The sequence below is a fragment of the Pongo pygmaeus genome, chromosome 21 (genome assembly GCF_028885625.2).
Source record: "Pongo pygmaeus isolate AG05252 chromosome 21, NHGRI_mPonPyg2-v2.0_pri, whole genome shotgun sequence".
Taxonomy (NCBI): Eukaryota; Metazoa; Chordata; class Mammalia; order Primates; family Hominidae; genus Pongo; species Pongo pygmaeus.
In genome coordinates this window covers 39,275,228-39,300,922 of record NC_072394.2, presented here as the reverse complement: position 1 = coordinate 39,300,922, position 25,695 = coordinate 39,275,228, and the positions used below count along the sequence as shown (strand labels likewise).

At 54.0% G+C, this 25,695-nt stretch overlaps 1 protein-coding gene across 3 annotated transcripts in view; it reads left to right on the top strand.

Annotated features, from left to right (window-relative positions):
- Positions 1 to 6,229: 6,229 nt before the first annotated feature.
- The window catches only part of MTCL2 (microtubule crosslinking factor 2), an 87,083-nt gene continuing 67,617 nt past the window's right edge, over positions 6,230 to 25,695 (top strand). For all 3 annotated transcript variants that reach the window (XR_008496095.2, XR_008496094.2, XM_054467251.2), the window contains exon 1: positions 6,230 to 7,249. Coding sequence is in view for 1 of the 3 variants with exons in the window: in XM_054467251.2 (XP_054323226.1) it covers positions 6,575 to 7,249 (675 nt within the window). In the remaining 2 variants the exon portion in view is untranslated. The remainder of the gene's footprint in view (positions 7,250 to 25,695) is intronic.

Sequence of the window (25,695 nt, the reverse complement as noted above, 5' to 3'; positions counted from 1 at the left end):
GCAATTCTCCTGCCTCAGCCTCCTGAGTAGCTGGGATTACAGGCATACGCACCACCACACCCGTCTAATTTTGTATTTTTAGTAGAGATGGGGTTTCTCCATGTTGGTCAGGCTGGTCTTGAACTCCCAACCTCAGGTGATCTGCCCGCCTTGGCCTACCAAAGTGCTTGGATTATAGGTGTGGGCCACCGCGCACGGCCCAGTGGATTATTTCTTTTTTTTTTTTTTTTGAGACGGAGTCTTGCTCTGTCGCCCAGGATGGAGTGCAGTGGCGCGATCTTGGCTCACTGCAAGCTCTGCCTCCTGGGTCCGTGCCATTCTCCTGCCTCAGCCTCCCGAGCAGCTGGGACTACAGGCACCCGCCACCACGCCCGGCTAATTTTTTTGTATTTTTAGTAGAGACGGGGTTTCACCGTGTTAGCCAGCATGGTCTCGATCTCCTGACCTTGTGATCCACCTGCCTCGGCCTCCCAAAATGCTGGAATTACAGGCCTGAGCCACCAAGCTCGGCCCAGTGGATTATTTCTAAGTATGAAAAGTGATGTTTGCAAAGAGCTTATAAATGTGTGGGGATATGCTTCTGCTACCCTGTTAAGTGAAAAAAGCAGGATACAAAATTGCATAGGCAGTAAGATTTCAGCTATGCAAAAGAAACTTGAAATTAACAAAGAGAAAATGACTAAAAGGGAATACACCCGTGGTTCACTGGGCTGACTGGCTCCCCTTTGAACCTCAGGTGAGTATAAGATGACCAGACACTCCCTGACATATCCCAGAAGGTTTGATTTTCACTCTCTGAGACCTCTTCTTTCTCTTACTCTTGAATGGCTGGCAACTGCATTCTTCATTGAGAAAACGGAAGTGGGCCAGGCATGGTGGCTCATACTGTAATCCCAGCACTTTGGGAGGTCGAGGTGGGTGGATCACTTGAGGTCAGGAGTTTGAGACCAGCCTGCTCAACACGGTGAAATCCTGTCTCTACTAAAAATACAAAAGTTAGCCGGGCATGATGGCGGGCACCTGTAGTCCCAGCTACTTGAGAGGCTGAGGCAGGAGAATTCCTTGAGCAACCAGGAGGCAGAGGTTGCAGTGAACTGAGATGGCGTCACTGCACTCTAGCTTGGGTGGCAGAGTGAGACTCCATCTCAAAAAAAAAAAAAAAAAAAAAAAAAAAAAAATTAGCTAGGCGCAGTGGCACGCACCTGTAATCCCAGCTACTCAGGAGGCTGAGGCAGGAGAATCACTTGAGCTTGGGAGGTGGAGGTTGCAGTGAGCTGAGATCGTGCAACTGCACTCTAGCCTGGGCAACAGAGTAAGACTCTGTCTCAAAAAAAAAAAGAAAGAAAAAAGAAAAAGCAGCAGCCGGGCGTGGTGGCTCACGCCTATAATCCCAGCACTTTGGGAAGCCAAGGCAGGCAGATCTTGAGGTCAGGAGTTCGAGACCAGCCTGGTCAACATAGTCAAACTCCGTCTCTACTAAAATTACAAAAAAAATTAGCCAGGTGTGGTGGTGAGCGCCTGTAATCCCAACTACTCAGGGGGCTGAGACAAGAGAATTTCTTGAACCTGGGAGGTGGAGGTTGCAGTGAGCCAAGGTCACACCACAGCACTCCAGCCTGAGCAACACTCTGTCTCAAAAAAAAAAAAAAAAAAAGCAAGGCCCTAACTATTCAGTGGCTCCTTGAATAACTCAGTTTAGGCCAGGCACAGTGGCTCACGCCTGTAATCCCAGCACTTTGGGAGGCTGAGGTGGGTGGATCACAAGGTCAGGAGGTCGAGACCGTCCTGGCTAACATGGTGAAACCCTGTCTGTACTAAAAATACAAAAAAATTAGCCGGGTATGGTGGCAGGCGCCTGTAGTCCTAGCTACTCTGGAGGCTGAGGCAGGAGAATGGTGTGGACCCGGGAGGCAGAGCTTGCAGTGAGCCAAGATCGCGCCACTGCGCTCCAGCCTGGGCGACAGCTCTGTCTCAAAAAAAAAAAAAAAAAAAAAAGAAAGAATAACTCAGTTTAAAGGCTGCCTCCTCGGCTGGGTGCAGTGGCTCACGCCTGTAATCCCAGCACTTTGGGAGGCCAAGATGGGCGGATCACAAGGTCAGGATATCGAGACCATCCTGGCCACATGGTGAAACCCCATCTCTGCTAAAAATACAAAAATTAGCTGGGCGTGGTGGCGCATGCCTGTAAACCCAATTACTTGGGAGGCTGAGGCAGGAGAATCGCTTGAACCCAGGAGGCAGAGGTTGGAGTGAGCCAAGATTGCGCCACTACACTCCAGCCTGGCAACAAAGCTAGGCTCCATCTCAAACAAAAAAACAAAAAACAAAAACAAAAACAAAAAAGGCTGCCTCCTCTGAGAGGCCTTCCTGACTCCCCTATTTAATGAGGTTTCCTGACCGATTCCTCTAATTTTCCCATAGCCAGTTGCTTGTTTTTTTTGTCTGTATAATGAATAAACAAAACAAAACAACTTTAGTTTAAAAGAAAAAAACACACCTCCTCTTGGAAGCTTTCCAGGAGTGAGTCTCCATTCAGTTTTCATCACGTTGGTCAATTTAGCAGCTTGAATGGGAGAAATGAAACCGTTTTTCCACTTGGGTAATCAGGATCTTCACTTCCTATGTTATATAATTCTTACAATATAATGCTTCAGTCTTTTTTGAGTAGCGCATTCTGCAGCACACACTGTGTGCCTGCGCTGGGCACTTCGCAGCCCAATAGGGTACCACAACAGGCTCTGGAATCGGGCAGCCCTGAGTTCAAGTCAATCCCAGCCCTGCTACTTCCAAGCTGTGTGACCTTGGTCACAAGCTGGAACAAATGACCAGCTACACTGGGTATGTAACCAGTGTAGCTGGTTACATACCAGCTACATTTGGGGTATGTAACAAATGACCCCAAAACTTAGTGGCCGAAAACAATATTTATTTTGCAGTTTGGGCAGGGTTGGTGAGACGGCTCATTTCTGCTCCACTTGTCCACTGGGGCGGCTCCAAGCGTAGGGGCTGAATCATCTGCAGGCTCACTCTCTCACGTGTCTGGTGGTTAGTGAGGACCAGAGCTGGAGTTGTTGGCTAGATCACCTTCGTGTGGTCTCCCCATGAGGCCTGGGCTTCCTCCTATCATGGTGGGTGAGTGGCCAGAGAGAGGGAGAGAGAGAAAGAGAGAGAGAAGCAAGCTGGGTGGAATCCATGTTGCTTTTTATGACCTAACCTTGGAAGTCACAGATGAACACTTCTGCCATACTCTGTTGGTTGAGGCAGTCACAAGATCTGCTGAGATTCAAGGTGGGGGCACACACATGCTGCACACACACACACACACACGTGCCGCACACACCTGCCGCTCAATTGGAGGAGCATCAGTGTCACATTGTAAGAAGAGCAATTGGGATGAGACATACCCTTTGGGAAAATATTAATCAGTCACAAAAAGTATCTTCACCTTTTGGAGATCCTTTACTGAAATGTGCAGCACAGAGCCCGGCACACAGGAAGAGGCCACCCATCACACAGCTGCAGGATGTGCTGGCAGCAAGGACGGTCGCCCCGTCTACAATGTAGCCAGTTCTGGATTCTCAACAAGTCTCATCTGCTTTGTGGTATCCCTGGTCTGAACTAACCCTGAGTCCAGAGCCCCTACGTCTGCCCCACCTAGTCCCTCCCCACCAGGGCCCTGTTGTTCTCAAGGCTTCCCTGGGTCTGCAATGTAGATTCTTGACTCCCCAAATCCAAAGAACCTCAGAGCAGGTGGGACCCACAGGCCCCTCCCTGGCCAGCCATGAGTGTTGGGCCCAGAGAGGATAGGTGGTAGAGCCAGGACTCAGATCCCTGCCCTAGAAGAGAGATGCAGGCCACTCTAATCTCAGGACCGCTGATGTGACCAAGGGTGTGTCAGGAGTGGCTGAGCCAGCCCGGTCTGCTATGTCCCTGCATTCACACCACCCAACACCTCCAAGCCTATGTTCTGCATAGGGGGAGAAACTGAAGCACAGAGAGAGGACACACTTTCCAAGAGCTTCACAGCATCTTTCTGTGCTGGACTAGATGCAGCCTACTAGAGCCAGGGGCATCTGAGCTGGATGGACCCTGTCATCTGTTACATTAGACCAGAGCAGCTGGGGACTCTGAGGCCCGGAATGTGGGAAGGCCTGCCCTGGGTCACTAGCCTGCGGCTCCCACATCCTTCTCCAGCACTCCTGCCCCCATGCCATGCCATGCCACCCTGTTTGTGCTGAGTCTTTTGTGGTCCCCCCCAACACACACTGTGTTCTCCATGAGGTCAGGCACTGACATGCCCATCACTGCGTCCCTCGGTGTACCTGGCGCCTGTGCAAACAGGGTTTGGGGACAGTCAGTGGGGGCTGAGGGGAGCTGGTGTCTTGCCAAGAGGGGGTGGGGATGCCCCTGCAGAAGTGTTTGCCAAGAGCCTGCTGAGTGCCTGCTGCTCACTTGACCGTATGGAGGGCACCTAGCGTTGGGGTGGAGGAGCACTCACACACCTGGATCCAGATGAAGTCATGCCTCTGGAGAGAGGGGATGCCGCAGGAGTGTATTCACTGCGTGTGGGGGAGGTGGGACAGAGACAAAGAAGTGGACCTGGTGCCTGCTGTCTCACAGGCAGGTGCAGAGGTGAAGGAAGGGAATTGGGGGAGGAAGAAGAAGGAGAAAATGGGCAGGAGGAAGAAGAGGGGAAAGAGGAGGAAAAGGAAGACTTGGAAAAGGAGGGGGGAAAGGAAGGGGAAAGATGGGAGAAGAAGGAGGAAAAAAGAGCAGAGGATAAATGGGAGGGGGAGGAGAGAACAGGAGGAGGAAGAGGCTGTAAAGGGGCAAAAACAGCCCTGCCCTTCTGGTGGCAAGGGGTGTGGGGCACCCTAAGGATAAGGGTCCATCTGTGGGGCAAAGGACTCATTCCAGCTCTGCCCTGCGGTGGCTCAGGGATGGGGGCGTAGCGGCCAGGCGGCGCGGGGGCTGGGGAAGGTGTGAGAGACACGGGAAAATCAACATGGCCAGGAGCCAAGGAGACTCCCAGACGCCCAGGAGGAAAGAAAACACGCCCATCAGAGCTCAAGTCCTCCTGCACTGCTTCTGATGGGGACGTGTGGGGTCAGGGCAACCGTCCCAGCCCATGCCAGCCCTCACCGGGGCCAAAACCGCCTTCCAAAGCATCCGCTAGGCTGACATCTCGTAATAGGTCGCCTCCATTTTATTTTTGTTTTTATTTATTTGTTTATTTTTTTGAGATGGCGTCTAGCTCTGCCACCCAGGCTGGAGTGCAATGGCACGACCTCGGCTCACTGAAACCTCCGCCTCCCGGGTTCAAGCGATTCTCCTGCCTCAGCCTCCCGAGTAGCTGGGATTACAGGCACGCGCTACCACGCCCGGCTAATTTTTGTATTTTTAGTAGAGACGGGGTTTCATCATGTTGGTCAGGCTGGTCTCGAACTCCTGACCTCGTGATCCACCCGCATCGGCCTCCCAAAGTGCTGGGATTACAGGCATGAGCCACCGCGCCTAGCTACGGGTCGCTTCCATTTTAGTCGTAGAGCCTGAAACCCGGGTCGGGGGCGCATGGGGAGAAATATCCGCTGGTCAAGGTGCGCGAGCCAGGCATGCACACAGGGCTTCACGGTCCCTATGCCAGGAGAGGGGAGCTGAGGCAGGGGTAGCCGGAGCGCGCCAGGGAGGTGTGAGCTTTGAGTCCCATCGGCGCTGCCTAGACCTTGGGCTTGGCGCGTGCACCCTAGGCTTCAGCTTACGCATCCGTGCGATGGGATCGCGGCTCCGGCTGTGCCGGCTGAGGGGGCGGAGTTCGCGCACGCTCGGCACGGGGCGAGGGGCGAGGCGCTGGGTGTGCATGGATGCGGGCTCCTGCGAACTGAGGTCCGCCCGGCCTCGGCCCGGGAGTCCCGGCTTCCGCTGCTCTCGCGGGCCCTGCCCGGACGCCGGGAGCAGGGGCGCCTCCGCCGGGTGCGTTCCCCGACCTGGCAGAAGAGGCGGCGGAGCGGAGGAGGAGGGAGCCCGGGCCGCGGCTGCCCGCGCCCGCCTGACCCTTGAGGGGGTCGCTGTTGCCTCGCAGATCCCTCCCTCGCTCCCTGCCTGCGTCCCTCCCTGCCGCTCTCGCCGCGTCCGCCTTTTGTTCGCGGAACCGCGCGCCCCCGAGCCGAGGCGGCGGGGCGGGGAGCTGGCGGGCCTGCGCGGGGGGCGGGCCGCGCCGGGCGGAGCCGGGGCCCGGGCCGCAGCCGGACTCGGAGCCCGAGGGAGCGATCGGCGTGCGGGCGGCGGGGGCCCGGGCGCGCTCCGGGGGCGCGGCGAGGTCGAGGGGGCGGGCGCCGGGCGGAGCCGCAGCCGGAGCCGGGGCGTCTGGAGGCGGTCGGGCCGCACTCTCCGAGCCCAGAGCAGCGGAGAGACCGCGCGGCGGGGCTTGGGGCGGGGACGCGGTGTCGGGGCCGAGGTGGGCCGAGAGCAGCCGCAGCCCGAGCGGCCGGAGCCGCGCCGGGTCCCTCCCCAGGGACGTCGAGGCCGGGCGGGCCTGGGCCATGCGCGCAGCTCTCTGAGGCCGAGGGAGGCCGCGATGGAGGCGCCGGCGGCCGAGCCCCCGGTCCGGGGCTGCGGTCCCCAGCCCGCGCCTGCCCCGGAGAGGAAAAAGAGCCACCGCGCGCCGTCGCCGGCCCGGCCCAAAGACGTGGCCGGCTGGTCGCTGACTAAGGGCCGCCGCGGCCCAGGCCCGGGCTCAGCAGTCGCCTGCAGCGCCGCGTCCTCCGCACGGCCGGACAAGAAGGGGCGCGCAGTGGCTCCCGGGGCGCGGGGCGCGGGGGCGCGGGTGGCCGGGGTCCGCACCGGGGTCCGTGCCAAGGGCCGTCCGCGCCCGGGTGCGGGGCCGCGACCGCCACCGCCGCCCCCCAGCCTCACGGATAGCAGCTCGGAGGTGTCGGACTGCGCGTCGGAGGAGGCGCGCCTGCTGGGCCTGGAGCTGGCGCTGAGCAGCGACGCCGAGTCCGCGGCCGGGGGCCCGGCGGGGGTCCGTACGGGGCAGCCGGCCCAGCCCGCGCCCTCAGCGCAGCAGCCCCCGCGGCCGCCCGCCTCCCCGGACGAGCCGTCGGTGGCCGCGTCGTCGGTGGGCAGCAGCCGCTTGCCGCTCAGCGCCTCGCTTGCCTTCTCCGACCTCACCGAGGAGATGCTGGACTGCGGGCCCAGCGGCTTGGTGCGGGAGCTGGAGGAACTGCGCTCGGAGAACGACTATCTCAAGGTGGGGGCGCCCGGGTAGAAAGGGAAGCCGCAGGGGTCGCCGGCTGTCACAGTCCCGCGGGCCTGAGGCACCAGCCGGCCCTCCTTCCCACTGAACAATCCGGAGAAAGGGGCCCAAGCCCTCTGGGGACCACTCTGAGGTGGATCTGGGGCTCCCTCATTCCCCCCGCCCTCGCTCAACTTTATTTGGGAAGCGCGCTCCTGAAAAAGACCTCGGAACTGGCTACAGGGCCCTAACCTGGGAGCGGGGACTTGAGAAAGCTTTGGAGCGTTCTGGGAGGCGTTGCTGAGGTGGGGGTGGGTAGCCAGGGAAGGGATGGATCTCTGCCTTCAGCTGCCCAGAACCTCCACGCCCAGGCTCTCCTTCTTGGGACGGGAATGGTGGACACCGCCGCCAGGGAAACCTGTGGCCATCCCCTGCCCAGGAAAGGCCTGAATGCCATCCTGAGTCGTTACCCAGGGCTTTCCCGGGCGCAGGCCTGTCTCTGCCTGCCTTTCTGGGCGGGTCCAGTTTGAAAGCATGACATCTGGGAACATCCCCTTGGCTGGAGTCCACTTCCGCCCAGCCTAACGGTCCCACAGCCTGGAGGATGATGTCGTGGGAGAACCGGTTCAGAGGCAGCTTCCTAAATCCCAGGACAGTGTCTTTTGCCCTCCGTGGGGCAGACCTTGTGCACACAGCAGCCCCATTGGCCCCTCGTGGCCAGTGCCTTTCCATGTTCCCAGTGAGAGGAGGGCAACTGCCCACCTGGAACAGGACTTCCCTGTGGCCATGTGGGGACCCTAGGGCTTCCCCCGGACAGCAGGCTTTGCCTTTGCTTTTTCAGTGGACATGAGCACCTACTGGGTGTCAGCCAGGCTCCATCTGCACGCTTCCGGGTGCCATGGCAGCTTTAGGGACAGCCCAGCTTGCACGTGTTCACCTCTCCCTGGGAGGCTGGAAGCTTCCTGAGCTCTCCTGCCGCTGGCTGGGCACGGTTTTGGAGGAAGCTGAAATGTTGCCGACTCTTGTCAGTGGATGATGGCCTGGCAAAATACCCAGAGTGCCCCTGGCTGTGGAACTCACAGCATGCTGCTGGTTTATGTCTGCCCTGCAGCACTTAGCTTTTAACTTTTCCTTGTGGCTCTTCTGGCCAAATGGGCTTCTCTCTCATTAGAGTGTTGGTGTCTTGCTCAGCTGTGTCTCTGTCTCCCCATTTTCCCCGGGATCTGCTCTCCAGCCTGAGTTCTGTAAATGCTTGTAGTATGGAAGGACAAGGTCTGCCTGAATCAAGAGACACCTTTCCCCAAGCCAGGCCTCAGTCTCCTCATCTGTTAAATGGGAGGATGTCTTCCCAAGGGCCCTGTTTGGTGTTGGCAACTGGGAGTTCAGTCCGCTCTTTGAGTCTTCAGAAGCCGGTGGTAAGGAGAGGGCAAGTGGAAGGTGAGGAGGAGGAGGGAGGCGACGAGCCAGGACAAGGGTCTTTTGCTCCTGCCCTCTTGGTGCTCTGAGCTGCTTCCAGTGAGTGCTGCCTGAATTGGCCTTAACCGAAACTGTGAGCTCCTCACCCCTGCCTCCCGGTTCCTGCTACTCACTCTGGTGAAGGGGGATGGGTTGCAGAGCTTTGCTTCAGGGCTCCTAGGCACCCATCCCCATGGGCTCCTGTCCATCCCAGGAGGTCATCAGGCTCTGACCCAAAGTCCGTTTGAGGCACCCATGATTGTTTAAAGGGAAAATAGTCCCAGGAGGGTGGGGGTTGAGCCCGGGATCTCACAGGGGCCAGGGCCCAGCTGGGGACATCCCATGTTTGGGCCAGCATGGAGCCGTAATTTCCACCATTCATTCAGTGGCTCAGGCTTCGTGCTGCTATTGGATCTGGGGTCTGTTGCTTCCTGACTGTGTGATCTTTGGCAAGTTACTGAAAGGCCCTGGACCTTTGCTTTCTCATTTGTAAAAATGGGACAGTAACACGCTTTCCAACCTCAAGGGTTAAATGAGCTGATTCCTGCAAACACCATTAGAGCACCTGGTATGTAGTAAATCTCTGATCACTGCTCTTGTCAGAGGCACAGGACACATTTCCATGTGCACCCAGCCTATTCTCTTGTGGATTCTGTGAGGGCAGAATAGATCCTCTTCATCACCCAAGGCAGGCTGGGCTCTTTCTCCTGGCCCCTCATTGGTTCATTCGGCAGCTGTTTATTTAGAACCTGCCGTGTGCTAGGGCAGATCTGGGATACAGCCGTGGACAAGGGAGGATGAGGTGTCTGTTTTCATAGAGCTTTGGGGGAGACCGGAATGAAACATTAGTCATACAAGAAATCACAACACAGATCATAATGAGGGTGAAGGGGACAGTTTGCCAGGAGCACACGAAGGTGGGGGCTGGGGTACACAGGGAGGCTGAGAGCTGCAGGATGCCGTGGAGCCAACTAAGTGAGGGGCTGGAGTAAGAAGATTTCAGGCTAAGGGAAATTGGAATGCTCATTGAGTTCAAGAACAGCGCTAAGGCCAGAGAGGGGAAGGAGTGTGGGTAAGAGGAGAGCGAGGCCAGCCCATGCCACTTCTCACTGTGTACATTTGGGTTAGCCCCTTAACTTCTCTGGATATCTGTTTATGCCAGCCGCCAGCCTCACAGAGGCAGGGTCGAAATCCAGAGACTGAATGTAGACCATAAATAGAGGGGTTATTACTGGAGGTGTTGTGTTGTTTATTCCACAGATGGGAAAACTGGCCAGAGTGGGTCCCAGAGCCGGGTCACTAGGCTGCCAGGGCTTGGAGTAAGCATGTGTTAGACTCTTGGTGTGTTTTCTGCCTTTCTGGACTACTTTGCCTGTAAGATGCAGAAACTGAGTACAAGGGAAAGGACTCCAAATCCCCAGTATGTCCCCTGCAGGAGCAGAGTTGAAGGAGATCCCACCACGTCTGGTGGGTGGCCCTGCTCAGGCTTACCTCCCCCTTGTAGGGGTCACTGGGAACTGTCAACTGCGAAGGACTGTGATCTCCAGTCTGGTATGGTCTGCTCTGGGGTCCAAGTGAGGAAAGCATAAATCGGGCAACTCTCTCCCAGTGAGAAGATAGAAGGAGCTTCTACAGAGAAGGTAGTGAGCTCACTGTCACTTTAATTATTCAGAGAGAGGCAGGATGACCTTGCATGCTTGGATAGATAGAGGGTTTGTGGAATGGTTGCTTGAGAAGGGTTCAGAGGGAGATTGATGTGGTGGCTGCAGTTGAGCTGCCTGACCTTGGGTCCCTTCTAGCCAAGGAAGTCTGAAGGTTATTAACTACTGAGGTTCCAGGATTCTAAGATGCAGCTTTAGCTGCAGAGCAGACACGTCACCTGTGACCTTCAAAGACCTGGTGATCTGAGGTCTTCCAGCCTTTCATCACCACTAACCATTAAGCACGTACCATGTGGCCAGAACATGTAGGAACCCACTGGGTGTGGATGGAGGAATCTGAGAGTTGGAGCCTGAAGACTTGACTTTGAAACCTGACTCTCCCGTTTACTGTGTGGCCATGGGCAAGTTACCTGGCTCCTCTGAGCTGCTTTTTTTCTCATCTGTATAATAAAGGTGATGGGGCCTGGCGCAGTGACTCACGCCTGTAATCCCAGCACTTTGGGAGGCCAAGGCGGGCGGATCATCTGAGGTCAGGAGTTCGAAACCAGTCTGGCCAACATGGGGAAACCCCATCTCTACTAAAAATACAAAAATTACCCAGACGTGATGGTGTGCGCCTGTAATCCCAGCTACTCAGGAGGCTGAGGCAGGAGAATCACTTGACCCTGGGAGGCGGAGGTCACAGTGATCCGAGATTGCGCCACTGCACTCTAGCCTGGGCAACAGAGTGAAACTCTGTCTCAAAAAAAAATAAGTAAAGGTGATGGAACCTGCCTGGACAATCTTATACGATTGTCATCAGGAATCAGGGAAGTGTGAATAGACAAGAAAACATTTTGCAAGCAGTGAACCCAAGTCGCCTGAGGAATTGTTATTATTTATAGCCAATGGGCAGACAGGATGTCTGTGTCTTCATTCTTGGAGGAACTGGGAGAATGCAGGAGGGTGGATTTCCTTAGCTTTAGTATGTTAATACATCAGTAGTTGCCCGAGGGAGAACGGAAAGGTGTGATCACCTTCCCTGCCTCGTGTGTGTGTGTCTGTGTGTGTCTGTGTGTGTGTGTGTGTGTGTGTGTGTGTGTGTGTGTGTTCCCTCCTTGGTGTGTGTGTGTGTGTGTGTGTGTTCCCTCCTTGGTGTGTGTGTGTGTGTGTGTTCCCTCCTTGGTGTGTGTGTGTGTGTGTGTTCCCTCCTTGGGGTGTGTGTGTGTGTGTGTGTGTTCCCTCCTTGGTGGGGGTGTGTGTGTGTGTTTTCCCTCCTTGGTGATTCTAGATGTGAGTGAAGTGCAGCCAGTCTAGATGTCAGCTCAGAAGGGCCTGGAGGAAGCACCTAATCCATCCCCGCTTGCCATTTTACAGGTCAGTAAATGGAGGCTCTAAATTACATAGCCAGGATTCCAACCCAGGTCTAACTCTGGGCCTGTTCTTTCTGCAGTGTGACCAGAGCAGTGAGCTTTTGTTTGCTAACTAGTGTGTCTAGGCTGGGACACAGTTGGTGAGAGGATTCCTGTCGTGGGCCAGGCTCTAGGCTAAGGCATGCTGGGGGCCCGGAGCCTGGGGGAGGTGGGGGTTAGTGGAGGATGTTTGTGTGTGCATGTGTGTGAGATTGTTCCTTCTTCTGTAACCTGGGGGACAAGCATGCCCGCCCAGGGCCGTGAGGACCCTTTTCAGTGTGAGGACGCAGATGGAGTGCACAGTGAGTGTTAGTGTCTCCCAGTCATTGCCGTTCCCTTGTCTGTTCCTCCAGGCATTCATTCATTCATTCAACACATATTTCCCCAGTGGCTCCTGGGTACCAGGCCCTGTGCTGGGTGTCCGGACCCAGTGGCCACGTAGTAGGCTTCTGCATGTAGCTCTTCTCTTCTTGGCTCCCAGGAGCTACAGGGGGAGGACTCCAGTCTGTCACTGGGTGGCAGAGAGGAGGTCACCACAGTCAGCAAAGGTCTTGGCTGCTCCTTACCCTGAGTCCCAGCCGCAGCCTCCCTGGGGCTGAGCCTGTGTCCCTGGGCACACTCTATCTTGCACATACAAATGCACATATACTGTTCACAGCTCAAGCTCAGAGACACACAGCCACTCGCACACATCTCACAGACCCATCCAGTGACTCGCTGGTGTTGGATGCTTTCAGAAGCACGCCTCCAGACATATTAGAGAGGATGCTCACTCAGAGAAGTGCACAAACCCATGCAGCCACACAACTCCCATTCCATCACACCCGCACATCACCAAACAGACACAACAGAGGCTCAGACCCTGCTGCAACCCCCACGTCAGAAACACACTCTCATATACACATCTTACACCCCCAGACACACCCAGATATGTCCCAGAGACAGACTGACATCCTGCAGACACACACAGACTCATCAGAAGTACACATGTAGGTGGAGACACAAACCCACACAGACATTATACCCACACACTAGCATCCACAGAAGTCTGCACATCTACTCTTGCCAGGCTGGCCCAGGCACAAGCTCACCACCCGGGTACCTCCCCTGCCTCTTCTACAAAGAGAGCAGCAGAGACTTGCACACCTACCCGAGGCTTACAGACACCCACCAAGGGGACTGCCACGCAGACATTTACACACAGATAGCACACGCAGTCACATGCACATCAGCAGGGGCACAGCACAGTCTGGCATGCAAACATTAGGCATGTAGCATTTGTCAACAGGAGCCAGAGGCTCTCAAACCGGGCAACCTAGACACACACACACACACACTGGGGAACCTAGACACACACACACGCTGTGACATTTCATCCACACACAGAAACAGGAAATCCTGGTCTGTGTCTCCCTGGAGCTAATGTGTACAAACTACTACTGTTTTCAGTGGCTCACTAGGCTTCCTTCCACAAGGCTGCTGGGAACACTGAGGAGTGTGGCCAGGGGTTTGACTTTGTAACCTTCTGGAGCTGGGGGTCTTGGGATCCTGCGTGGTGGGTGGATGGGGGCTGGTAGGTCTTGAAGTCAGAAGAAGCTGCACCAAAGTCCCCCAGGTCCCTGATGCCCAGCTGCTGGGCCCAGGGCCAGTGGGGCTGAGTGAAGTGGACCAATTGTCGAGCTGCCCACAGAAGAAACACTGCCCGGGGGCAACTCCCTTCTAATCTCCTTGGAATTTCCTGCTGGCCCTATCTCCCCCTTCTTCCCCTGTTCCCTTGCTGGGGGCTGCAGAGGGCCATGCCACTCCCATCTATAAAGGGTGCCCCGTTCTGGCTGGGGAATGATGGAGGCCAGGGTAGAGGTGGCTAGAGGAGGTATGGGAGCTCAGAGGGGGGGCTTGGCAGGCTTCCTGGAGGAGGAGGTGTCCTTGGAGCTGGGGAGTTAGCCTCAAGTGGCTGTCTCTGTGCCCAGCTCTTAGAACAGTGCCTGCCACGTTGTAGGGGCTCAATAAATATGTGTACAATTAAGTGAAAGGCAGTAGGCAGGGCCTGGAGGTGGACCACAGACTTGAAATGGAAAAGCTGGAGGGAGTGGTGGGAGCTGGTAGGGTTAGGGAGAGTCTGGGAAGGGGAGTTGGGCTGGCTTGGGAAGGGCACTGAATGCCAAGCCAAGGGAGCACCTTGCTGGGAGTGGTCTTGTTGCAGCAAAGCTGCAGCCACTTCCTTTTATGTGTCTGCAGCCCTGGGCCTGAGGCCTGCCCTGCCAGAGAGGCCTGGGGAGGGAGGAGAGCCAGGCTGTGTGGTCTCGGGGCAAACTCCACTTCTGGAGTCAAGTCTGGAGCCAAACCTCACTGTGTCACCTCCCTGTGCATGCTGTCCCTGCACAAGCCCCTCATCAAGCCTCCATCTTCCTCCTGTAAAATGGGGATGTGATCCTTTCTAGTGGGGCACTTGGGAGGCTGACAGCTCAGATGTTCTGTGCACCTAGCACCATCCTGGCACAGAGGAGGGGAGGAGGCCTCATGTCCTGCATAGCCTCCAGGGCAGAGAGAGTCCCCTAGGGAAGGGGTGCAGCTAAGTTCAAGCAAGGGCCTGCCCAGCAGCCAAGGTTTTCACTTAGGTCATTCCTCTGGTCCCCACAGGCATGACCTCATCCATGGTCACGTTCACTCCCCTTGGTGCCAGAAGGAACTTGGAGCTGGGATGCTCCATGCCAGGCTGACCCTGGCATCACTGGAGGCCTCAGTCAGCACTGCATGTACCTGCTTTGTGGTAGTGAGGCACAGCAGGGGGTCAGAGCGGGTGGGAGCAGCAGGCCAGCCCTTCGTTCTCCGAGGTCCAGGGTGGTTGGGAGAGAGCACTGTGATCTGGAGCCAAGCTGACTAGGCTGGAATCCCAGCTCTGCCTTTTCCTTTCTGAGCTTTCCCTTTCTGAGCCTCAGTCTCGTCATCTGTAGAATGGGGATGTGGATGTCCTTGCCCCGCATGTTGCCGTGAGGGTTCCATAAGAGAAAGCGTGCATGTGCGGGTCCCATTAGCCAGGTCTGGCTCCTGGTGTGACCTGTTATATCTGGCTCTGGTGTGACCCCCGTGACCCCAGGTTAAGCTGGGTCCTTGATAACAGGGGCTGTGCTTGGCTCTGGGTGTCCCTCTGTGGGTGTTGGCTTGGGGCATCAGTCTGGGTGGTATGCACAGAGCTGCACTGCATTTTGGGCACCCCCAAACATATCTCCCTGTCTGTGTCCCCCCTTCCCTCCCCCACAGCGTTGTGTCACTCTTCCCTGAATGGCCCAGGCTAGTGCCTCCAGCTTAGTAACTGGTGATACACATTTGCTAATGGAAGGGCACCTTTGGCGGCCCCTCATTCTCAAATGGAGGTGAATCATCTCTCATTGCCTGAGCCACAAGGAAAAGCTCAGCCTCTATGAAAAAAATTCTGGGGTTCCCTAGCTAGGCTGGATCAACTGAACATCTTTACTTTGGTTGGGGCCCAGGCCTGCTTTGGATCTTCTGGGCTCGAGTCAGTTGCACCAGCCTGTCCCCTCCCCGCCTCTCCTTGACCCTGCCCCATGGTGGAGCAGCCTGTGTGGTCCTGCCTCCCGAAGCCTCACCCACCCCTGCCCCGCCCAAGCTCTACGGGTGCTGGACACACCCCGGCCTCTGTCCCGTGCTCTTCCCATCGGGCCTTTGTGCTTGCAGTTCCCGGCTCCTTCCCTTGGTTTCTTCCTCCACCTTAGAGCACTCAGCCCCAGCAGCAGCTCCCCAGGTCAGGCTCCTGTGTCAGACACCTTGGAGCTCCCTGGAGCTTCCTTTGGGGCATTTACCATGATGTTGATTAGATTATTAATGGGGTAATGATAGGTTTCATGCCATCACCGCCCCACCTTGCCCTGCATGAGGGCAGGGACCTTCCAGAGTAATTAGCTCCTTTCTTTTACAAAGGGAGAAACTAAGGCCCAGAGAGGTTAAGGGGCTTGTTAGAGGTCATGCAGCCTGTAAGTGGCAAGAGGCAAGACTGGGGTCTTGTGCTTCTCTCCAGGATGCCAGGCAGGGGGAATGGCAGGGGTGTGAAGTGCTGGGGTGTCCTGGAGCTTCAGGCTGTGTGGCCTTGGGCCACTCTCTTTGGAGCCTTGCCTTCTATCCCTAAAGACCTCAGACCCCTGCTCTGAGTTTTTGAGATTTCACTGCAACCCAGAGGGTGTTTGGGGGATGTTTTAAACACATCCAGGTCCAAATGCTGCCTTCCTTCCTGTTCACATGGAAAGGATGGGCGGAAACTGTCAGGCGCTTCCTGACACGAATGCCCCAGAGGCCGTAGGGCCTGTGGATATCTCCTTGCTCTGCCAGGTAAGGCCTTGAATGGGAGAGTGACAACAGTGACAAGCCAGATGTGGCCTTGGTGGGCAGTGGTCTCTTACCAACAACCACCACACACAAACACACACACACACACACACACCCCTCCCTGATAGAGCATCTGTAGTCTCCTGTGCAGAGCTGTACCAGACGGATCTGGGAGGCTCACTCCTGACTGGCTGCATAGACCTCATCTTCCTGGGCCTCCGTTTGCTCGTCTGTGAAATGGGGATAAGATAATAATAGCGCCTGCCTCTAAGGATCATCACTGAGCAAGAGATAATGGCTTTTCTGTCTCAGTCCGGTGTCTGGAATGCATTAAACGCTTGTCAATGTTAGCTATTGTTATCGTCACCATTGTTTATTATAAGACTGTCTAGTCCAGCTTATAGGAGCTCCAACTGGACCTGAATCCTGGCTGTGCCACTTAGTGTGTGACCCTGGGCAACATACTTGACCTCTGTGAGGTTCTTCTCCCATCGGGGATTGCTCGGGCTGCAGTGAGAGAATGTGCACTGCCTGGTGGGGATGGGGAGTGCACAGGGAGCATCTCTTATTTCTTGGCATTGGAGAGGTGGGTCCAGGCCCCAGTCTTCCCTCATTATTCCCAGCCAGAGGAGCAGGACGTCGTGGGTCTCTAGGGTCAGGCAGCCTCCATGTCGGCTGGAGTGGGGACATTGTGTGGCACGGCGATGCCAGGCTGGGTGTCCTGGCCTTCTTTCCCCGGGACCTTTTTTTTGGACTCTGTCGCCCAGGCTGGAGTGCAGTGGCGTGATCTCGGCTCACTGCAACCTCCGTCTCCTGGGTTCAAGTGATTCTCCTGCCTCAGCCTCCCGAGTAGCTGGGACTACAGGCATGTACCGCCATGCCCGGCTAATTTTTGTATTTTTAGTAGAGATGGGGTTTCACTATATTGGCCAGGCTGGTCTCGAACTCCTGACCTCAGGTGATCCACCCGCCTCAGCCTCCCAAAGTGCTGGGATTACAGGTGTAAGCCACCGTGCCCGGCTTCATCAGGACCTTTGATGCAACTTCCTGAAAACTGGACCCTAACTTCTTCGCAAGGATGCTAAGCTAGATTGAGCTCTGGGGTGGGAGACAGGTGCCCAGAGTCCCCCCTCCCCCTCAGTGCTATCCCCTCCAGGGACTGTGGGATTGTCCCATGTCCTTCTCGAGGCCTCTCTGTCCCTGGGTATGAAGGGATGGAGTCTTTGGTTTTCCTCCCCTGCTGCTGTGCCCAGAGTCTTTGCATTTGGGCTGAGAAGTGGAGCTCTGCGGAGTTTTTTGCATACCCTTTTTTGGGGTCCAAGTGCGATGATCTCATCTGGAGCCTTGACAGACTCCTGGGGGACCGGCAGAAGGGATGGCAGATGGCTGCCCTGGCCTCTTGGGTGGGGCTGGCATGCCGCCACTGTGGCCACTGCCGGCCCACTCCACAGAGCAGCCCTTCCGGGGCTGGGGTGAGTGGCTGGGCCCGGGCGGGACACGAGTGGCCCAGAGCCAGGGTGGCAGATGGGAGGCAGCCCAAGCCTCGGCCTGAGGGAGGGACCATGGTGGACACGGTAGTGTGGGAGCAGGCGGGCCAGGCGGAGGCTCCCGTTCCTCTATAGCGTGGTTGCTACCTCACAGAGTGAACGTTCTGGGCCTCTCAGCTCAGCTCTGTCATTCTGGGTTGGTCTGCCCATCGGAGGGCTTGTTGGGCCCCTGGAACCTGGGGAGGAGGTGGTACATTTGGGTAAGGTTTGGAATCTGGCAGGGCTGTGGCCTGGGTGTTGCTGGGCTGGGATTTCAGCCCCACCACTGGGGTCTGAAGCACCCATGGGCATTAGCTTCACAGAATCAAGGAATTAGATTCAAACACAGGAGCGCTGACTAGAAGTGGTTTTCTGTAGGGAAGTAGAACAAGGGGATTCTCCTCCCCTCTGAGGGCCTGTGTATTCATTCAGCACCTCTTTATTGATCTGTTCTGTGTGTCCCAGGCACTGTGCTGGGCTCTATCCTCCTGACATCACATCCTAGTGGTAGAGACTGACATTCTGCAGGCAAACAGACAAATAAAACGCTGAGTATCACAAATAAGCCTATGATATATGCCAAGAAAGAAACAAGGGGTTAAGATGGACATAATGGGCCTGGAGGAGCATGGAAGGCTTCTCAAAGGAGGTGGCATTTCAGTGGAGACTTGAGGCAGAAGGCAAGCCAGCAGGGCAGAGATAGGGGGGAGGGAAATCCAGGCAGAGGAAACTGCAAGGCCAAAGGCTTTGAGGTGGGACAGGTGAGGTGGCTGCTGGTTGCCTAAGACCCAAGTGGCTGCTGTGTTGCCAGTGAGAGGAGTCGTCAAGGGAGATGAAGATGGAGAAGTGGGTGGGGCTTAGGCCAGGCAGGGCCTGTATGCTGTACGATGGGATTTGGGTTTTCTTTTGTATGTGATGAAAAGTCACTGGAGGTTTTGTTTTGCTTTGCTTTTTGCTTTTTGGGGTTTTAGGTCAGGTGTACTGGGTATATATATACAATATACTGTACAATATACTGTACAAATATGTACAATAGACTGTACAATAGACTGTACAGATATATACAATATACTGTACAATATACTGTACAAATACATACAATACACTGTACAATATACTGTACAAATACATACAATATACTGTATAATATACTGCACAAATATACACAATATACTGTACAATATACTGCACAAATACATACAATATACTGTACAATATACTGCACAAATATATGCAATATACTGTACAATATACTGCACAAATATGTACAATATACTGTACAAATATATACAATATACTGTATAATATACTTTACAAATATATACAATATACTGTACAATATACTTTACAAATATATACAATATACTGTACAATATATTGTATAAATATATACAATATACTGTACAATATATTGTATAAATATATACAATAAAATGAATTTTGGCAAATGCATCCAGTTCGTAGCCACCACCACAACCAAGATATAGAACAGTTCCTTCACACCCCAAATTTCGCCTGTGAGGTCAGTTCCTCTCTCAATTTCAGACCCTGACAACCACCGGGACTGTTTTCTGTCCCTAGAGCCTTGCCGTTTCCAGAGTGTCAAAAATAGACTCATACAGTGTGTAGCTTACTCAGTCTGGCTTCCTTCCCTAAGCTTGCTGCATATGAGCATCCTCCATGTTGCAGGTGTCAGCAGTTCTTTCCTTTTCATCGCTGAGTAGTATTCTATTGTGTGGACGTACCACAGTTTATCATTCACCAGCTGAGGGACATTTGGGTGATTCCCAGGTTTTGGTGATCATTGGAGAATTTTAAACAGGAGAAAATTTTAAACAGTTTTAACCACATTTTAAACAAGGTTTTAGAAAAAATCACTCAGTGTACTGAATGGAGAACAAATTAGTTGGGAGCAGAGTGACCATCATAAGGATTAAATCCAATAATTTGGTGATGGGTCTGGCCCACCATAGGCACTCACTAATTGTTCAAACAAAAGGGCTGTGCCCTGGGACAGTCAGGGAGGCTTCTTGGTGGAGGTGGCTTTTTTCTTTTTCTTTTTTTTTTTTTTTTGGTCAGACACAGTCTCATTCTGTCGTCCTGGCTGGAGTATAGTGGCGTCATCTCAGCTCACTGCAACCTCCACCTCCTGGGTTCAAGCAATTCTCCTGCCTCAGCCTCCCGAGCAGCTGGGATTACAGGTGTGCACCACCACGCCCAGCTCATTTTTTGTATTTGTATAGAGACAGGGTTTCGCCATGTTGGTCTCGAAGTCCTGACCTCAAGTAATCCGTCCGTCTCGGCCTCCCAAAGTGCTGGGATTACAGGTGTGAGCCACTGCGCTCTGCTGGAGGTGGCTTTTGAGGTGGGAAACAGGTGTGGAGCAGGAGGCCCAGGCAGTACAGAGTCCCATGGGAGTGGGTGGGCTCAGATTCCAGCTCCCTGTCCCTGAGCCAGCCTTCGCATATCTAGAGTTGCTAGAATGTGGTCTGTAGGGGTCATATCAGAGTTCCCCAGGGACACTAGGGGCTGACTCTTGGGTGGGAGGTAGCTGAGGGACTTCCACTCTGGAAGTCTCTTCCTTGGTGGCTGGCAAGAGGCAACCTGCTCCTGCCTTCGAGAGCCTCATGTCCCCTTGGTTCTCTCCCTGTCCTCCCAGCTGGGAGCTGTTGCTGGGTTCAGACCATACGCTGCCACTTGTGTTTCTGCAGAGGGTCCTGGTGTTTGGTCACTTTCATCTCCAGCCCCACAGCTCACCAGCTGCTGCAGGCCAATTCCATCATAGCCATGCATCTGGAGCCACATGCAAAGGTTCCAGTGGGCTCCAAATCTAAACTTCCCCTCGCTGTCCTCAGTGTACAAAGGTAAATCATTTTATGTCTGCGTGGGTTTCTCATAGAAAGTAATCTTTCTTAGAACACTTAAAGTGTGATTTACCAGCCTGGGCACTAAAGCAAGACCCCCTCTCTACAAAAAATACAACATTCAGTCAGGCACGGTGGTGTGTGCCTGTAGTCCCAGCTACTCAGGAGGCTGAAGTGGAAGGATGACTTTAGCCCAAGAGGTCAAGGCTGCAGTGAGCTGTGATCAAGCCACTGCGCTCCAGCCTGGGTGACACAGAGGGACCCTGTCTCAAAAAATAAAATAAGTAAAAAGTGTGACTTGAAAGTGGAGCTCTGCTTCTCCCGCCTGTATTTCATTTTAAACATTTAAAGTTATATCTTATTTTCGCTGGGTGCGGTAGCTTACACCTGTAATCCCAGCACTTTGGGAGGCCAAGGCGGGTGGATTACCTGTCAGGAGTTCAAGACCAGACTGTCTAACAAGACGAAACCCCGTCTCTACTAAAAATACAAAAATTGGCCGAGCGTGGTGCTGCATGCCTGTAATCCCAGCTACTCAGGAGGCTGAGGTGGGAGAATCATTTGAACCCCAGAGGCAAAGGTTGCAGTGAGCCGAGATTGCACCATTGCACTCCAGCCTGGGTGACAACAGTGAAACTCCATCTCAAAAAAAAAGGAAACCAACTATATGGAAACACAGTTATTAAAGTATTTTTAAATTACAACATAGTAATATGTGTGCTTATTAACTCATAAATTCTAGTGACAGATCTAACTAGCATAATTTAAAACTACTGATGAGTGTAAATAATATTTTGACATTTTTGCAGCAACTGTTATATGATATGAAAATATCTGTGATTTTTTTTTGGTGGCAAAGTCACAGGTATTACTCATATAATGATGATTTGTTCATAGGCCCAGAATAGAAGGAAATGCTACATTTTACTTAGAGGTCAGTGAAAAGGAAGATGTGATTTTCCAAGTTCATGGACTCCCTGAGTTCTGGTTCCAAGGAAAGATCTTGAAGTCGGTGGTTGGAGTTTGAGTCCTGCTTGGAGGTCTCACCCCCTCCCCCTGCCCGTTTGCGTGTGCTTGGGCACAACCCACCTTCCCTGTGCTTCTCTGAAGTTCTTCATCTGTAGAATGTGGATGATGGTTCCTGTCTTTCCTTACTGGGAGCAGGGGGGTTCAGTGAGGATCTGTGAGATGATTCAGATGGAATGTCTTTGTAAACTGTGAAGCCCTCTGCTGCTGTGCAAGATCTTGCTATTATTAGCAGTAGTGTGAGCTCATGTTTGGCTGTCCGGCCCAGCCGGGACCAAGAGGCTCTTCCTGGACAATTCTCCCAGGATTCTTGGGAATCAGTCCATCGAGGGGAGCAGGTTTGCCTTTGAGAGGCTGCTTTCTGCAGGCTGAGCTCATGGTTTGGCAGGGGGTGGACAGAGATGCACTTTGTGGGCAGGGAGTGGATGGTGAGCAGGAGGTTCCCCACGTAGATAGACCCTGCCTACCCTCCTTGGGTGGCACAGGGATCTGAGACCAGTTCTCATCTGCCCAGGCTCTCCCGCTCTCATTTTTATTTAGAGACGGGGTCTCACTCTGTCACCTAGCCTGGAGTGCAGTGGTGCAGTCATGGCTCACAGCAGCCTGGAACTCCTGGGCTCAAGTGAACCTCCTGCCTCAGCCTCCCGAGTAGCTGGGGACTACAGGCACATGCCCAGCTAAGTTTTTAAAATTTTTTATTTTTTTGTAGAGATGGAGACTCACTGTGTTGCCGAGGCTGGTCTTGAACTCCTGTCTTCCTAACTCTTTGCAGCTGGCCGGGAGTTGTGGACTGGGCAGGACAGAAGCTATACTCTTTTTTTTTTTTTTTTTTTTTTTTGAGTCAGACTCTCTCTGTGTCACTCAGGCTGGAGTGTAGTGGTGCAATCCTTGCTTATTGTAGCCTCAACCTCCCAAGTTCAAGTGATCCTCCTGTTGCAGCCTCCTGAGTATATGAGGCTACAGATGCGCAGCACCATGCCTGGCTAATTTTTAATTTTTTTGTAGAGATGGGGTCTCGCTATGTTGTCCAGGCTGGTCTCGAACTCCTGAGCTCAAGGGATCCTCCCTCTTTGGCCCCTGCAAAGTGTTGCGATTACAGGCATGAGCCACCGCGCCTGGCCCCATACTCATTCTTTAATTCCTACATCTACCCATAGACAGTGACAGGTACCTGCTCTGTGCCACGGTCTGCCCTGGGTGATGCTGAGGACTAGACACAAACCAGCCCCTGCCCGTCTCCCTAGCTCTTGGGGAAGATTGACATGAAAACAAACAAATACAACCTAAAATTACCAGCACAATGGACCATAGATTTCAGAGTGTGGGGTTTGAATCAGAGTCTGGGAAAGAAATGTTCTGGAAGGATGAGATAGTCAGGAGTCAGCCTGGCAAAGGCCGTTCTAGCAGAGGGAATAGCTGAACAAATTGGAAAAGCACAGTTATGACGCACTGACCCAGGGACACGTGGCTTGTTTGGAATCCAGCCCCGCAGGTCCCTTGCTCAAGCAGCTCTGCGAAGCTTCTGAGCCTCGTCTCCTCATCTGCAAAATAGGAACATTTTCAGCACCTACCTCACAGGGTTGGTAAGAGGATTAAACTGTCAACTGATAATGCACGTACTGCCTGTGCGGGGGCCTGGTAATTAGTGAGCCTCCTAATAGGTGGTAGCCATGTTTTGTTTGTTGAAACAGTCTGTCTCTGTCGCCCAGGCTGGAGTGCATTGGTGCAATCTCAGCTCACTGCAACCTCTGCCTCTGGGGTTCAAGCGATTCTCCTGCCTCAGCCTCCCGAGTAGCTGGGATTACAGGCACACGCCACCAAGCCTGGCTAGTTTTTTTGTATTTTTTTGTAGAGATGGGGTTTCACCATGTTGGTCAGGCTAGTCTCGAACTCCTCACCTCAGGTAATCCATCCGCCTTGGCCTCCCAAAGTGCTGGGATTGCAGGCATGAGCCGCCGTGCCTAGCCAATGGTAGCCATTTTTAAAGTCACAGCCTATTTGGACGCTGGAGGGCCGGGGTAAGGCGGGAGTAGGGAGGAAACCAGGAGCTGGCTCAGGACCCGGTAAGGGGACTTGGACCTGATGCAGAAGCTGGTGAGAACTGGTGGAAGAGATAGAAAGCCATCTACCTTCTTCAGGTTTTCTCCAAAAACAGCTATTAACTGTAATCAGAGCAAAAAAGCATTCTCTAGAAAGGGAAGCACTGCCTATCCTGGCAGCAGTGTGGGTGCCCTGGTCCCCCATCCTCCCCCATGCTCCTATTCCCCATTTCCAGTCCAGCTAAAAAAATCTGGATTAGCTTCAAGAGTAGCCTTTTAAGGTGAAGAGGTCAACTTGAAGGAGGTGGCCAGGCTGTGGTGGGGCTGAGGGTCAGGGGCCCTAAGGCTCCGAAGTGGGCACTACCAGGCATTGTGCCCTTTTGTTGTCTGGCAGAGGATGAGGCTTGGGGTTTCCCCAGTGGTGTTGAGGGGATTTTTTTTTTTTTTTTTTGAGACACAGTCTCAGTCTGTTGCCCAGGCCGGAGTGCAGTGGTGCGATCTCAGCTCACTGCAACCTCTGCCTCCCAAATTCAAGCAGTTCTCTTGCCTCAGCCTCCCAAACAGCTGGGATTACAGTCGTGAGCCACCACAGCTAGCTAATTTTTACATTTTTAGTAGAGACAAGGTTTCACCATGTCTACAACTTTGTTCTATAGCCACAAAGCCTACTGAGTCCAGTGGAGCTGGGCCTCTCCCTCCTCACTTCCACACAGTTAGGGGGTCTGGGAGCTGAGAGAGGCTCTTCAGAACCACTGAGCTGTCTGTGAAGGAGCTGGGAAGCCTGTGCTCCTCACCCCCACCTCTCAGGGCCCCCCACCCCCGGCTTCTTCAGTTGGATCTGTCACTGGAGAGCTCTCCTGGGATGGGGGCCCAGATTGCATGACCGCAGAGCCCCAGAGCATTCTTAGGCTCCCTGAGGACTGTGAACCTCTGCAACAGAACAAGGGCCTGCCCTCTGGGTCCCCTCCCCAAGCCCCAGCAGCCCCTCTCCTAGCCCCACCTCGGGCCCGGAAAGCCCAGCACCCCTGCCTAAGTCCTGCATTCGCCAGCCTCTCCCGCCCACGTCCCTGCAGACCCAGCCTGGGGCCACAAGCCTGCCTTTGTCAGCTCACCCTCTCACGTGGGGCCGTGCCAGCAGGGGCTAACGGGCATTCTGCCTGCAGCTGGGACTAGCCCCCTGAGAGGCCTAGGCCCCCCTGGAGAGATGGAACTGGCGTGAATGCAACATCTTGGGCTGTCACAAATTGACTGTGGTGAAGGGCAGGCCTTGGGGAGACAGCTGCTCATGTGAGAACTATCATTCATTCATTCACTTATTCAAAGGATGCTTACTGAGATCCTGTTCTGTGTCAGGCCCTGGCTTGGGGACTTGTGCTCAGAGACCTGACTCTTGCCCTTTTAGGGGGGGAAAAAAACTAGAAGGAAATGCCCTTCATCAGAATCCCTTGGGGGGCTCATCCTAGGAGTTTCTGATTCAGTAAGTCTGGGTTGGGACATGAGAATTTCTCACAAATTCACCAGTGATGCTGATGTTACTGGTCCAGGACCTGTACTTTGAGAGCCACTGTAATTCAGGTATTGGAATTATGCACGGATTATGTTTTCTTTTTCTTTTCTTCTTTTTTTTTTTGAGACAGAATCTTGCTCTGTCACCCAGGGTGGAGTGCAGTGGTGTGATCTCAGCTCACTGCAACGTCCATCTCCTGGGTTCAAGCAATTCTCCTGCCTTAGTAGCTGGTATTACAGGCACCTGCCACCACGCCTGGCTAATTTTGTATTTTTGGTAGAGACAGGGTTTCACCAAGTTGCCCAGGCTGATCTCGAACTCCTGACCTCAAATGGTCCGCCCACCTCGGTCTCCCCATAGTGCTGGGACTACAGGTGTGAGCCACTGTACCTGGCCTGTTTTCTCTATTTTCAAAACTGTCTCTATGATCATGTTTTACTTTTAGAGACAGGTTCTTGCTCTGTTGCCCAGGCTGGAGTGCAGTGGTGCAATCATAGTTCAACATAACCCCAACCTCCTGGGCTCAAACAATCCTCCCACCCCAGCCTCCCAAGTAGCTGGGGCCACAGGTACACTACCAGGCCAGGTAATCCATCCACCTCAGCCTCCCAAAGTGCTGGGATTATAGGCATGAGCCACCGCACCTGGCCA